A 13,853-nucleotide genomic window follows, 5' to 3' on the forward strand; every position below is an offset into this window, starting at 1 on the left:
AATAATATCATCATCTGAGACTAACCATATTTCTGTCAACAGTACGAAATCAGGGTTAGTCTCATCCAACCAATCTTTAACCAGCTGCGATTTATTCCTAATGGATCATATGTTTAAATAAGAACAGTAAAGGTTTTGATAATGTAACGGGTCAATAGTCACAGAATGAGTAAGGTTCTTTAGTACCTATTGTCTTTTGTAATAAGGTCTATTGAATTTACGAGAGGAGAATAAGACTGGAATCTGAAACGGACCTAAATTAGAACAATCATATAGAGAACGGTACTTACAAAATAGAGACAATTTCATTAAACTAATATCTTATATACAGAAAAACAATGTGTGGTGTACAATGAATAGAACTCTTTAAGTGAAATTTCAAGCTTATAGACCACGACTAGTAATAAAATTGTTTATCATGGTTCAAAATAAAGTTAAAACATGCAAATTTAATGTACTGTATTTAACTGTCACAAACACTAGAATGTTAATAGTTTTCATGAACAAGTGACCTTTATTTTATAGTTATTGTTATCGAAAGTGTATGGACCAGAGGCAACAATAACATTTACTTCACACACATATGGTGAACACAGCATCTGTTTGCAATCCAACTCTACAAGGCTTATGGTGTTTGCAGCAAGTAGACTGGTAAATATGTTCTTTTAATATATACAGACGATGATAGCAGAAAAGACCACTTTTTGCTTCTGTTGAATTAGTTTGAATGTGAAAATCCTCTATTTCCCACAAAAGCATTTCCATCAAGCTCCTGAACAGATGAAAGAGCCATACAATGTGTTCTCTTAGGCTTCCGTGACTGACATCATGATTGTTGCAGTTGTCCGAGTCTCACTGCATCTGGGTAGGTAGAACCGACGTTTCAGCCATCATACTGTGGCTTTCTTCAAGGTATGCTGTGAAGTCTACAATTTGTCTTTATATGTAGTGGGTCCTCTAGCCTGATTGGTTGGAATTTGAGATGACTGAGACAAGAAAGTCCGTTGGTCATGAATCTGAATTTTGGCATGAATGTTCTTTGGTACACAAATTTGAATTGTGGCGGGAAGGTCCGTTTGAAGCAATTTTAAATTCTGGCCTTCTTCCTCCGTCTCAAAGTTTTCAGCCTCTATTCTGACAAAATTTTAAAATGTGACCAACAGACTTTCCCACCATAATTCAAATTTGTGTACCAACGGACTTTCCTTCCACAATTCAAATTTGTATACTTACAAACCTTTCTGCCAAAATGCAAATCTGTGATCAAAGGACTTTCCTTCCAGAATTCAAATTTGTGACTAATGAACTCTCCTGCCAATTTCAAATTTGTGACCAACAAACTTTCCCACCAAAATTCAAATTCATGACCATCAGACTTTTCTGCCTCAATCACCTCAAACCTCAACCAATTAGGCTAGAGAATCCACTATATATAAATACAAACTGAAGACCTTACAGCATATCCTGAAGAAAGTCACAACATGATGGCTGAAACGTCGGTTCTACCTACCCAGATGCAATGAGACTCGGACAGCTGCAACCATCTCAAGCTATACAATGATCACCACTGTATTGCCCATCTACAGAATTACTTAGGGCCAATTTTACAAAGCATATTACAGGGGGAAAATGACTCATAAAACTGTGAAAATAATAGATCCAATATTTAAAGCAATGGCCACTGACCAGTTAAATCACACATAACCTGCTACCCATGAATAGTCAGTGGGAGATAACTGGTTATCCCCACTGAATATTTGTGGTTAGCATATAAGGGTAAACTAGATGCACATCTCCTTAAGAGTGTCATAGAGTGATACAGGTAAGGGTATATTAGGTGCACATCTCCCTTGAGAAGCATACAGTGACATGGGGACTAAAACCATGCCAGGACACACCTGGTGGGGCCTCCTTGTGTGCGGATCACCGGACTTGATGGACCCAGGGTCTGATCCGGAGATGGCAATTCTTATGTTCTTATGTCCTGGAAAGGATGGTGAATTTGTGGAATGGCCTCCCAGTGGAGCTTGAGACAGGTGCACAGGATCTCTAAAGGAAAGGATGGCATGGATGGGCAGATTGGATAAGCCATATGGTCTTTATTTGCCTTCATTTTTCTATGTTTCTATGACTTATGAGTTTCTATGACTTATGACTAAGGATGGACTAGCCTGAGGGTAACACAGTAGCAATAACTGAAAGGTGCTAACTTTCAGATTCTTTTTATGAATTAAATCATAAATGCATACAGACCATAGAAGGTGGAATATAAATGATTAAATAAATAAATATTTTTGCTTAAACAAGACTGCCATTAAAGCACTTGATCAACAACAGAGCCACTTATCTAAGCCTTCAACTGTCCACATACCCTGTTCTGACCAAGTCCAAGAGTTATTCAATGCTTTTTTTTTTTTCTCCATGCTCCACTCTCAGTCCTCATCCATAAAAGATGTGGGCCAACTATTCCACCAACAAATTTGTACATCTTTATTGAGTGTGGATTAGCTTCTCCTGTAGATAAATGGTAATTCACACTATTTGCAGTCAGAAATGTACCAATTGCTCTGTGCAGTTCTATATCCTGTTTAAAATGAGGTCATTTAATTTTTCTTTGATTCCATGCTTTTTCTGTATAGGAATCCTCTCCAGACGATATTCAGCGCAATTTAACCAGCCAGAAATGGCGCTGACTGGTTAAGCTGTGCTTAGCTGACTAAGTCCAAATATTCAGTGCCTTCATAAAACCTGCATAAAGTAGATATCTTTTTGGAAAATTCCATGTAAGTTTCTTTTTTATAAAATTACATCATTATGTTATAGCGTATACACTTGGACATTCAAGTTGGAGAGCATCTTTTTGATGAAACTATTGCTCAAACCAAGGACAAAGTAAATGAAGTTACTCTGAGAATTGAACATCTGATTGAGGAGATTCAGCACATAATGAAAGAACAAGGTTATCAAAGGGTAAGTTTTATTTCTGGTAGAAGCAATAGCAACACTTGAGCTTATTAAGATTAAAAAACTGAGGAAAATACAACATAAACTAAAGCATATATACAAAAAGTCCCCTATTTGTAGAGTTGAGCATCCACTCGTGGGGATGGAAAAATCTGATGAGTTTGTCAGCAAGAGAATTCTTTTTTCCCTGAATATAGATCACTTTGAGGAATATATTGTGAGCAATCACCCAGTGCTAAATCCTCTGGGCCTCCTGACAGAGAAGGAGAGACCCTGTTCCTCCTTGCTTGTTTATGTAATACATTGCCACCTGATTATCTGTGCGAATTAGAAGGACATGATTTGCTACAATGTGTTGGCAAGTTTTGAGAGCATTGCAAATGGCCCTGAGTTCCAACAGATTGTGGAATTGATGCTCCTGGGCTGACCAGTGACCCTGTGTATGAAGACTGTCCAGATGAGCTCCCCAAGCATAGTTTGACGAGTCTGTGGTCAGAACTTTCTGATGCGGAGAGGTTTGAAACAACAAGCCTCTGGAAAGATTGGCAGAGTTCATCCACCACTGCAGAGACTGACGAAATGAAGATTTGAGTATAATCTGCTGAGAGAGTGGGTTGAGACCATTGGAAGGCAAGAGACCATTTAGGTGTCCTGAGACCAGGAGGACCATCAACTGCCATCATCTGCCTGGCTGAAATTGATGGAAGGAAAGAAATCTGAGTACCAAGCTGAATCAAATTTTATTGTCTTTGTTGAGCTAGGAATGCTCTGAGACGAACAGTGTTGAGCAGAGCTCTAACGAATTACAGCATCTGAGAGGGTTGAAGTTGAGATTTGGGAAAATTGACTTTGAACCCCAACTTCTGAAGCAAGAGAATTGTCGACTGTGTTGCTGCAATCACCTTTTGCAGAGTGGCATCCTTTATGAGTCAATCATCGAGATAAGGAAAAACCTGGAGACCTTGAACCTGTACAGCCGCAGCCACTACTACCAGACACTTGATGAACACTCTGGGTAAGGATGCAAGGCCGAATGGCAGAACCTTGTATTGAAAGTATTGCTGTGCTACCTGAACTCTGAGGAATTTCCTGTGGGCAGGATGAATTAGAATGTGAGTATAAGCTTCTTTTAGATCCAGAAAACATAGCCATTTGTTCTGATCTAAAAGGGGATATAAAGTTGTTCAGGCTCCTGAGGTCTAAAATTGGAGTAAAACCCCCAGTTCCTCTGAGCAAGTGGAACCTTTTCTATAGCATTCAGAAGAAGTAAGGACTATTTCCCAAAGAAGAAGGAACATCTGCCAAGGGTCAAAAGAGGACTCTCTTGGAGGATGATCGGAGGAATAGTGATGAAATGAAGAGAGTATCCTTCTCTGATAATCTTTAGAACCCAGAGATCTGTTGTTATCAGTTCCCAATGTGGATAATATAACTGAAGATAACCTTTGATTGGCTGAGGAAGAGACTGAGAAGGGGAAACAGCAACTATGCTCTCCATGAGCCCGTCAAAAGGACTGAGCAGATTTCGGTGGAGCTGCCGGTTGAGACTTTTTGCAGATGCTGTTGCTTTTGCTTCTTCTGCTGAGGCATATGAGGTGCAGTAGGTTTTGTTGAAAAACACCTCTGATATGAGGAAGAAGGCTTAAAGGACTGGGAAGCTGAAGGAGGTTTAGACTTGGTTTTAACTAAAATGTTCCAACTTTTTTTATGGTCAGTGAGTTTTTGTGTAATATTTTCAATCGAGTCTCCAAAAACCTCATCTCCCAAACAGGGAGTATTAGCTAATCTATCTTGAAGATTGATGTCCATATCTGAGACTCTCACCCATGCGAGACATCTCATCGCCACTGACATAGCTGAAGATCTTGATAACTGAAAGGCATCATAAGCAGATCTTGTCATATATCTTCTAGCAAGGGAGAGCGTATGAAAGATAGTAAGAAATTCATGGAGATGATGAGGAAGAATATACTTATCAAAAGAAGGCAATTTCTTAACAAGGTGCTTTACATAGCAGGATATATAGAGGTTGTAATTAAGGGCCCTGCTCATCAACATGGAATTTTGATAGAGGCGACATCCAAATTTGTCCATAGTGAGTCCTTCAAGCCCTGATGGCACTGAAGCATAGACTTTTGATGGAAAATATTTTTTTCAAAGTTGACTCTACAACTAATGATTCATGTTGAAGTTGTGGTTTATCAAAACCTGGGGAAGAAGTGATTTTGTAGAGAGAATCAAGTTTTCTGGAAGCCACTTTTAACGGTCAAAAGCATTTCCCAATTCTTGTGAAGAGTCTCTTTAAGAATGCCATGCAATGGTAGTTTGAGAAGGTCCTTAGGAGGCTCATCATAATCCAAAGTCTCAAGATATTCAGCACTGTGGGCAGAATCAGTCTCTAGTTTAAAAGGCAGCTCTTTGCCCAATTGTCTAATGAATTTAGTGAAAGAGACTCTGATGGAGATTTCTGAGGAGACTTCTCTGAAAGAGTATCATACGCCTCCGTTGCAGAAGCAGAATAGTCCTCATCTGAATTAGAATGTAAGTCAGACTCACAAAGAAGCTTTGGTGATGGTGAGCGTCGAGAGGATCAGTGCTTATGGCGACTCCGGTACTGATCTGAAGAAGAGATACGATGTGAAGCTCTCTTTCTCTTAGAAGTACAGTGCTTCCTGGACTTCGAACGTCGAGAGGAAGAGGAACGATGATGTGTCAAGAAAATAGATCGATGCATCGATGAAGAACTTGAACTTCGATGAGACGATCGACGTTGAGGCGTCGAACATTGAGAAGAGCGATGGTTCCTGGATGAATATCCATGTTGATGTTGTCCAGGGGAGCCAGTTGTGGTACCACAGGACCTGGTGACCATATGTTCAGGCTGGGCCGGTACTGGGAGTCGAAGCTGGTGCATGCAGCTTGAAGATATCACCCAGCTCCCTTGCCAAAACTCATTGAGCTTTTCATGAAAGGAAAGCACTGGTATCTGTGGCTTGTCTGCCGGTACCAACAGTGTAGCAGCTTGCCTTAGAAAGTACCATTACTTTGGAAAAAATCTTTTATACGCCCGGTAATCAAAGATCAAAAAATTGGCACTGATATTAAAAATAATTACAGGCCCATTGCTAATATTCCATTTTTATCTAAATTAACAGAAAAAATTGTCTTCAACCAAATATCAGAATTCATAGAAAAAACTAATGTGCTACACCCAAACCAAACAGGATTTCGATTAAACCATTCTACTGAACATTCTCTAATCGGTTTAACAACATCAATACTATATCATTTAGATCACCATAGTTCTGTCATACTGATTTCTCTCGATTTATCGTCTGCTTTTGACACCATTGACCATGACCTCTTAATAAATAGAATTCAATCAATCGGGATAGTAGACCAAGTCTTACTTTGGTTCCAGTCATACTTTGATCACCGCACATCTAGCGTTTCTTTCAATGATACTACCTCGAATAGTTTTTCCCTTCCGTATGGAATCCCACAAGGTTCAATACTCTCGCCGATTTTGTTTAACATTTTCCTAGCACCACTGTTAACACTCTGCCAATCTATTGGATTTACAGTATACGCGTATGCAGACGATATCCAATTATTACATCCTGTAAATACCAAAAACCCGCAAGAAATAATATCAATAAATGAGAAATTACATCAAATTTATGACTGGCTTGAAACCAATAGACTCGCTTTAAACATTCAAAAATCAAATCTTATGTTCTTTCCTTGGAAAGATGGTGAAACTCTTTCTTCTGTTATAACTATTAAAGGCATTTCGTTAAAAATGACTAATAATGTTAAAATTCTTGGCGTTACCTTTGACAATAAATTGTCCTTTCATGATCATATAAGTCAAGTCGTAAGATCTACTTTTTATAGACTTCGTCAGATCCGATCGATATCTAAATTTTTATGTTCAAAATCATTGAATATCTTAATTCATTCACTTGTAATGTCTAAATTAGACTACTGTAATATTCTATTTACAGGTTTGTCACAGAAAGAAATTAAACGATTACAAATAATCCAGAACTCCGCAATTAAATTAATCTATAAGGCTAAAAAATTCGATCATGTCACACCCCTGCTTAAGAAAGCCCACTGGCTCCCAGTAGCACATAGAATAGTATTTAAACAATGTTTACTCATTTTTAAAGCTTTAGAACACAAAACTCCTGCCTTTATATTTAGACTTTTAATACCCTATACTTCCTCTAGATCTCTTAGATCTCAAGATCAGCAACTTTTAGCTATTCCCTCACTAAAAGTTATTAACACAAGGCGTAACACTATCTTCTCCATAACAGCCCCTCAATCTTGGAACAATCTTCCATTGTACCTAAGACAGGAAAAAAACTTAACAAAATTTAAGTCAGAACTTAAAAGTTTTCTATTTATAGACGCCTTTAATAACTGATTTTTCTTTTTTTTCTCTCCGCAACCATAATTTAAAAGGTCAATTGTCTTTGTCCCCCTTCCTATTGTTTTTCCCCTGAATTTAATTAAATATTTTAAATTTGAATTAGTGATTGTATTATCGAATGTAACCATTAAATAATTTTTCCTTTTGTTTCACTTTAACCTATTTAAACTACTTTTAAATGTAATGTTATTTGTGTTATTTGTATTTTAGATAATTGTTTGCTTAATTTAATAATTGCAAGTGTGTCACCAACTATTTTATTTGTACATCGCCTTGAATTTTGAATTGGCGATAAATCAAAAATACCTAATAAACTTGGAAACTTGGGTGACCTCGATGAGGATGCACACCTCAAAAGAGAGGCAAGCCGCAAGAGAGAGCATTGCTGGTTGGTCAGCATCAAGGGACTCGATGCAATAGTGACCTGTGACGCTGTTTGGGAAGCTGGTGGCTCCTTAGCTGGCTTACCTGATGGTGAAAGATCACCCGATACCGATGCTGATGTTGATGCCGAGGTCTTCGACATCGATGGTTGTGAGGTCTTATTGATGTCTATGACGGGTCCAAACAGTTTTTCTTGTTGAAGTTTACGGCTTTTGATGGAGTGCACCTGCAAAGTAGAACACCAAGGCACTGCAAGCATCAATTATGCAGGTCGGTGATAGAAATCAACCTTTGGCACCTGCAGCACTTTTTGAAGCCCGTTAACAGCCTAGACATGGATGGGAAGACCCGCCAGCCAAATTAAACTCAATGGAAGAAAAGAAAACACAAACATCTTGAAGGGCAAAGTCGACGAGGGAAAAAGGGTGAGAAAAAGAAAACTCTTTTTTTTTTTTGGTACAATAGAAAGAAATATCAAAAACTGTAGAACAGTTCGCGAAGTGGGAAGGCAAGGCGCAAAAATGAATGAGGTTCAAAAAACACAACTTGTTCGCTCCGCGGAAAACAGAGAACTGAAGTACTGGAAGCCCACATCGGGTGGGAAGACACTCGCGCATGCGCAGTGTGGGCAATCGCAAACTTTTTTAAAAAGCTAATGTGGTGATGTACTCTTAAAGTGGTCCGTACTGGGGCTCCATGGCTGACGTCACCCACATGTGAGAATATGCTGCCTGCTTGTCCTGGAATAAAGGAAAAGATGGATTTTAGCAATATTATAGAGAAAGAAACAACAAGTTTTGGCAATCTGTTGGATATGTGAGGAAAAGGATAGCAACAAGTCAAAGATGACTCCGAGGTAGCGAGCTGACGAGACAGGAAGGATGAGAGTGCTTTCCACTGTTACAGAGAACAGGGGAAGGAGAGAGATGGCTTTAGGAGGAAAGATAAGGAGATCAGTCTTAGCCATATTTAATTTTAGATGGTGGCAAGACATCCAGGTAGCAGTGTCAGAGAGGCAGTCTGAGATTTGGGCCTGGATTTCCACCATATTTTTAGAGGAGGAGGGCTAGGTGGCCATGGCTGATGCTATAGCATGAGCTAAGGGTAGGCCTGGGCTACTCTTTGGGCTCAAACCCACCCAAAATTATGGCACCCTTGCTATGGATAATGGGATCCCCAAGCCCCACCAGCTGAAAAGGTCCTCCATGCCAGAACACTCTACTATGTTCTGCAGTCAAATGCACTGTCTGTGGGCTGCTGCAGTGGGCTTTGGTCTGGTTGCCGCACAGCACTTGCTAACTCCGCTATCCTAACTTTATGCAATTGCTCAGCTGGTTAGAGGACTGAAAATTGCCACTAACTAGCTAAGCTTCTGCTCCATCTTAACTCTTTCCCTAGATTGCCCCCCTAAGAACATAAGCATTGCCGTATTGGTTCAAACTGAAGGTCCATCAAGCCAAGTATGCTAATCTAGGTCACATGTACCTGGAAAGATCCCAAAAGTGTAAAAATATTTTATGCTGCTTATCCAAGGAATAAGCAGTGGATTTTCTCAAGTCCATCTTAATTATGGCTTATGGACTTTTCTTGTAAGAACTTGGCCAAACGTTTTGGAAACTTTGCTAAACTGACTACTTTTACCAGATTATCTAGCAATGAATTCCAGAGTTTAATTACATGTTGAGTGAAGAAATATTTTCCCTGATATTTTTTTTTATTTGCTCCTTAGCAGCTTCATTGCATACACCCTAGTCTGGACTAGAGTTGCGCGGGGACAGAAATCCCACCCGTCCCCGCCAAAGTCCCACCCGTCCCCGCGAGGAATCCCACCTGTCCCCACCCGTCCCCGTGAGGAATCCCTCCGTCCCCACCCGTCCCCGTGAGGAATCCCCTCCGTCCCCACCCGTCCCCGCGAGGAATCCCCTCCGTCCCCGCCCGTCCCTATAAACTTCAGAAATAGTTATTTCATTTAATTATGCTACTGAATTAAAGGCTCTGGTAGAAACCCATTTACAAATAAGCAAAAAGACTTTATTAATTTGAAAATATTAATTGGGAAGAATACATACTTTGTAAACGGGTTTCTACCAGAGCCTCTAATGTTTATAAATTTTTATCAACACAACTAATATACTACTTTATCCTGAAGCAAAAAAAAAAAAAAAAAAGAAATAGAATTCTTTTCCTACCTTTGTTGCCTGGTTTCTGCTTTCCTCATGTTCTCATTCAATTCCTTCCATCCACTGTCTCTCTTCCTTCTGCATCTTCCATTTGCTCTGTTACTGTGCCTCTCCCTTTCTTCCCCCTTCCAAATTAGTCTGGCACCCATCTTCTTCTCTCCGCTCCCCCCATAGTCTGGCATCTGTCTTCTTCCCTGCCAGAGTCTTCTCCCTACTCTCTCTTCCTCATTTCCTTTCTATGTCCTTCTCCCCCCCATCTTCCCCATGTCCTTTCAGCGTCCTTCTCCCTCTCTGTCTTCCCCATGGCCTTTCAGCGTCCTTCTCCACCTCTTTGTATTCCCCATGTGCTTTCAGCGTCCTTCTCCCTCCTCTGTCTTCAAGTGCTTTCAGAGTCCTTCCCCCCCCTCCTGTCTTCACCATGGCCTTTCAGCGTCCTTCTCCCCCCCCTCCTTCTCTACCGCCCCGGGTGCAGCACAGCCGGCCAGGTCCCCTTACTTTTGTGGCACTTCCCCGACCGACCGACAACAGCCCCGGTCTGACAAACCTCCCTGCCCTTAACCGCGAATCTAAATTACCTTCTTACAGCTGCTGTAAGAAGGTAATTTAGATTCGCGGCTACAGGGCAGGGAGGATTGTCAGACCCGGGCTGTTATCGGTCGGTCGGGGAAGTGCCACAAAAGTAAGGGGACCTGGCCGGCTGTGCTGCAACCGGGGCGGGGCGGACCGCCCCCCTCCCTTGGTAGCCACTCGAACCGCGAGGCTACTCTCCTTCTCCTTACCTGCCCTGCCTGCAGCACAGAGCCGAACGGAAGTCTTCCCGACGTCAGCGCTGACGTCGGAGGGAGTGCTTTGTTTAAGCCCTCCCTCCCCTCCGACGTCAGCGCTGACGTCGGGAAGACTTCCGTTCGGCTCTGTGCTGCAAGCAGAGAAGGTAGGGAGAAGAAGAGCCGCGCGACTGAGTACATCCAGCCCCGCAGGAGCCCCGCGACCCTCGGAGGCGTCCCCATGGGATCCCTGCGACCCCAGGGGGCGTCCCCACGGGATCCCCGCGACCCTAGGGGCGTCCCCACAGGATTCCCGTCGTCCCCACGGGATTCCCGTCGTCCCTGTTCCCGTGCAGCTCTCTAGTCTGGACTTGAGGAGAGAAGAGGAAGAAGGTAGGGATTTAGGACCTGTGGGAGGGAATAGAGGTGAGAAGGAGGAGACACACTGTACCTTCGGAAGGAAAAAAAAGAGAGAGAGACATGCTGCACTTGAAGGAAAGGGAAAGATAGAGGGGAGATATGCTCCATAGGAAGCAAAGGAGGGAAATGCTGCAAATGAAGTGAAGGGAAATGTAAAGGGGAGACATGCTGCACAGAAGGGAAGGGAAGAGAAGAGAGAAGATATGCTGCACATGAAGGGAAGGAGGAACATACTGTATAGGAAGGGAAGAAGGGAGACATGTTGCATATGACATGAAGAGAAGGGAAAGGAGATGGAAGCTAGATAGATTTGAGAAAGAAGCAGAAAATGGAAGAACACTGAATGTGAAAGATTAGTGCTAAACGTAGATGTAGGGCAAGTGAAGAAAACAAGCGGTGAGAAAAGAAATAGCAAATAGGCAGGAGGCCCTGGAAACACAGTTAAGAGGGAAGCAGATCGAGAAACTGGGAACAAAATGATTAGAATAATACATTAATCAGACAACAAAGCACAGTTACTTACTGTAACAGGTGTTATCTGGGGAGAGCAGACAAATATACTCACATATGGGTGATGTCATCCACGGAGCCTGGTATGGACAGTATAAAAGTGTACTGTCACTTTAAGCTTTAAGACTGCCTGCACCGCATATGCATGAATGCCTTTCCGCCCAACACTGGCGCACGAGGTCATTAGTTCTATGCCCATGTGAAGAAACCAACCAGGGGAGGTGGGTGGGATGTGAGAATATCTGCCTGCTGTCTCCGGATAAAGCACAGTTACTTACCATAATAGGTGTTATCCAGGGACAGCAGGCAGCTATTCTCACATGTGGATGATATCATCCCCGGTACGGACAGCTTTAAAAGTGCATTGTCACTTTAAGAATTTGCCTGCACCATACATGTGCGAGTGCCTTCCCACCTGATGCAGGCTTGCAGCTCCTCAGTTTGGTAAGTAACTGTGCTTTATCTCAGGACAAGCAGACAACATATTCTCACATGTGGGATTCTGTAGTTTACTAGAATGGGATGGAGGCAGTGTTGGCCATGAAGAAAACAAATTTTGAAATACTGCTTGGCTGAAGTCACTCTCCTGTCTGGAACTGAATTCCAGACAATAGTGAGATGTGAATATATGAACTGAGGACCAAGTAGCAGCTTTACATATTTCATCAATAGCAATTGAGCATAGGAAAGCAAGAGAAGCTGCCATAGCTCGGATATTGTGGGCTGTGACGCAATTTCAAGGTGCAGCCCAGCCTGAGCATAAGAGAAAATGCTACAAACCACTAGCCTTGTAGATATACCATATATACTTGAATATAAATTGATCTGAATATAAGTCGACACCCCCATTCCTCCTCCCCACAAAGGAGGAAAAATGGTTGACTCGAATATAAGATGGGGGCTTAATATTCAAGTGCCATGCCCTGCAAGGATCTGCACCCAGTGTCCCCTCCCTCACCAGACTCTGCACTCAGCCGCCCTCACTCCCTGCCAGGATCTGTACCCTGTACCACCTTCCTGCCCTGTACCCTGTCCCCTCTCTGGTAATCTAGTGGTAGGCCAGGACAGGAGGGATTCCTCCTGCCTCCCGTCCCGGCAGATTTCAACAATTTTTTTACTCCGACTCCCCCTGCATACCTTTTTTTGTCTTTTCTCGAATCCATGGTGATCCAACGTTGTATGGGCAGGAGCAAGCTTTCCTGCCCCGTGCTGAGCCCCTCCTCCTCGTGAATCCCATAAGAACTGGTGGCAGCCATTCAGGGAGCGGTGCAGGATTGGGCGGGAGCTCAAAAAGCTCATTCCTGCATGCCGGGTGTGCCCCTGGCTGCGAGATCTGAGGCAGCCATCCATTTTTTGGTCCCAAAATCTCATCCTATATTCGAGTATATACAATATGTTTAGTAAACAATATCGCAAATTGCTATCAGCTCATTATCTCCCCTCCCTTTTACTAAACTGCAATAACGGTTATTAGTGCAGGGAGCTACGCTGAATGTTCCGCGCTGCTCTAGACGCTCATAGGAACTCTATGAGCGTCGGGAGCAGCGTGAAGCATTCAGCGTGGCTCCCTATGTTAATAACTACTATCATAGTTTAGTAAAAGGGGAGGTATGTCAGCAGGATTTTTGACACATACTTTTTGAATAATCTATGATGTAATAGAAAACCATTCCACTTTTATAGTAAAACATAAACATTTTATGAACTTTTTCCTAACTTTATTCTTGACCTATTTTCAACAGGAACGTGAAGAATTTTTTCGGCAGAAAAGTGAAGACACTAACAGCAATGTCTTATGGTGGGCTGTTTTACAAACAATAATTCTTATTTCAGTTGGTGTCTGGCAAATCAAATGCCTTAAAGATTTCCTTATAGCTAAAAAACTTGTTTAAAACTCCACTAAGGGGATAATTTTATGACAAGGCACATTTAAAAATTCTCAAAATACACATAATTTGCAATTAGTTTATATCAGCAACATAGCTGTGTAGGGTTACCTGAAGTCTGGATTTGTCCGGATGTCTGACGGCTTCCTGGACTGGAGGGAGTTGGTCCTGGTTTTTATCTGCTTCAAAGTGACTGAACTCACTCTTCTATTAAGCTGGAGACCAATAACCAATTCGAAAAACACAGGCAGTTCTACTGTTCTCATAGGCTATATTCTCTGAACAGCAAAATTTAAGATGCAAT

General features: G+C 41.9%; 1 protein-coding gene across 1 annotated transcript in view; it reads left to right on the forward strand.

Moving 5' to 3' along the window:
• The window catches only part of LOC117354645 (transmembrane emp24 domain-containing protein 11-like), a 35,673-nt gene extending 22,118 nt beyond the window's left edge, over nucleotides 1-13,555 (forward strand). The window contains exons 3-5 of the mRNA XM_033932518.1: nucleotides 526-651; nucleotides 2,824-2,970; nucleotides 13,406-13,555. Coding sequence (XP_033788409.1) covers nucleotides 526-651; nucleotides 2,824-2,970; nucleotides 13,406-13,555 — 423 coding nt within the window. The remainder of the gene's footprint in view (nucleotides 1-525; nucleotides 652-2,823; nucleotides 2,971-13,405) is intronic.
• The last annotated feature ends 298 nt before the right edge of the window (nucleotides 13,556-13,853 follow it).

The sequence above is a fragment of the Geotrypetes seraphini genome, chromosome 1 (genome assembly GCF_902459505.1).
Source record: "Geotrypetes seraphini chromosome 1, aGeoSer1.1, whole genome shotgun sequence".
NCBI classification, from domain to species: Eukaryota; Metazoa; Chordata; class Amphibia; order Gymnophiona; family Dermophiidae; genus Geotrypetes; species Geotrypetes seraphini.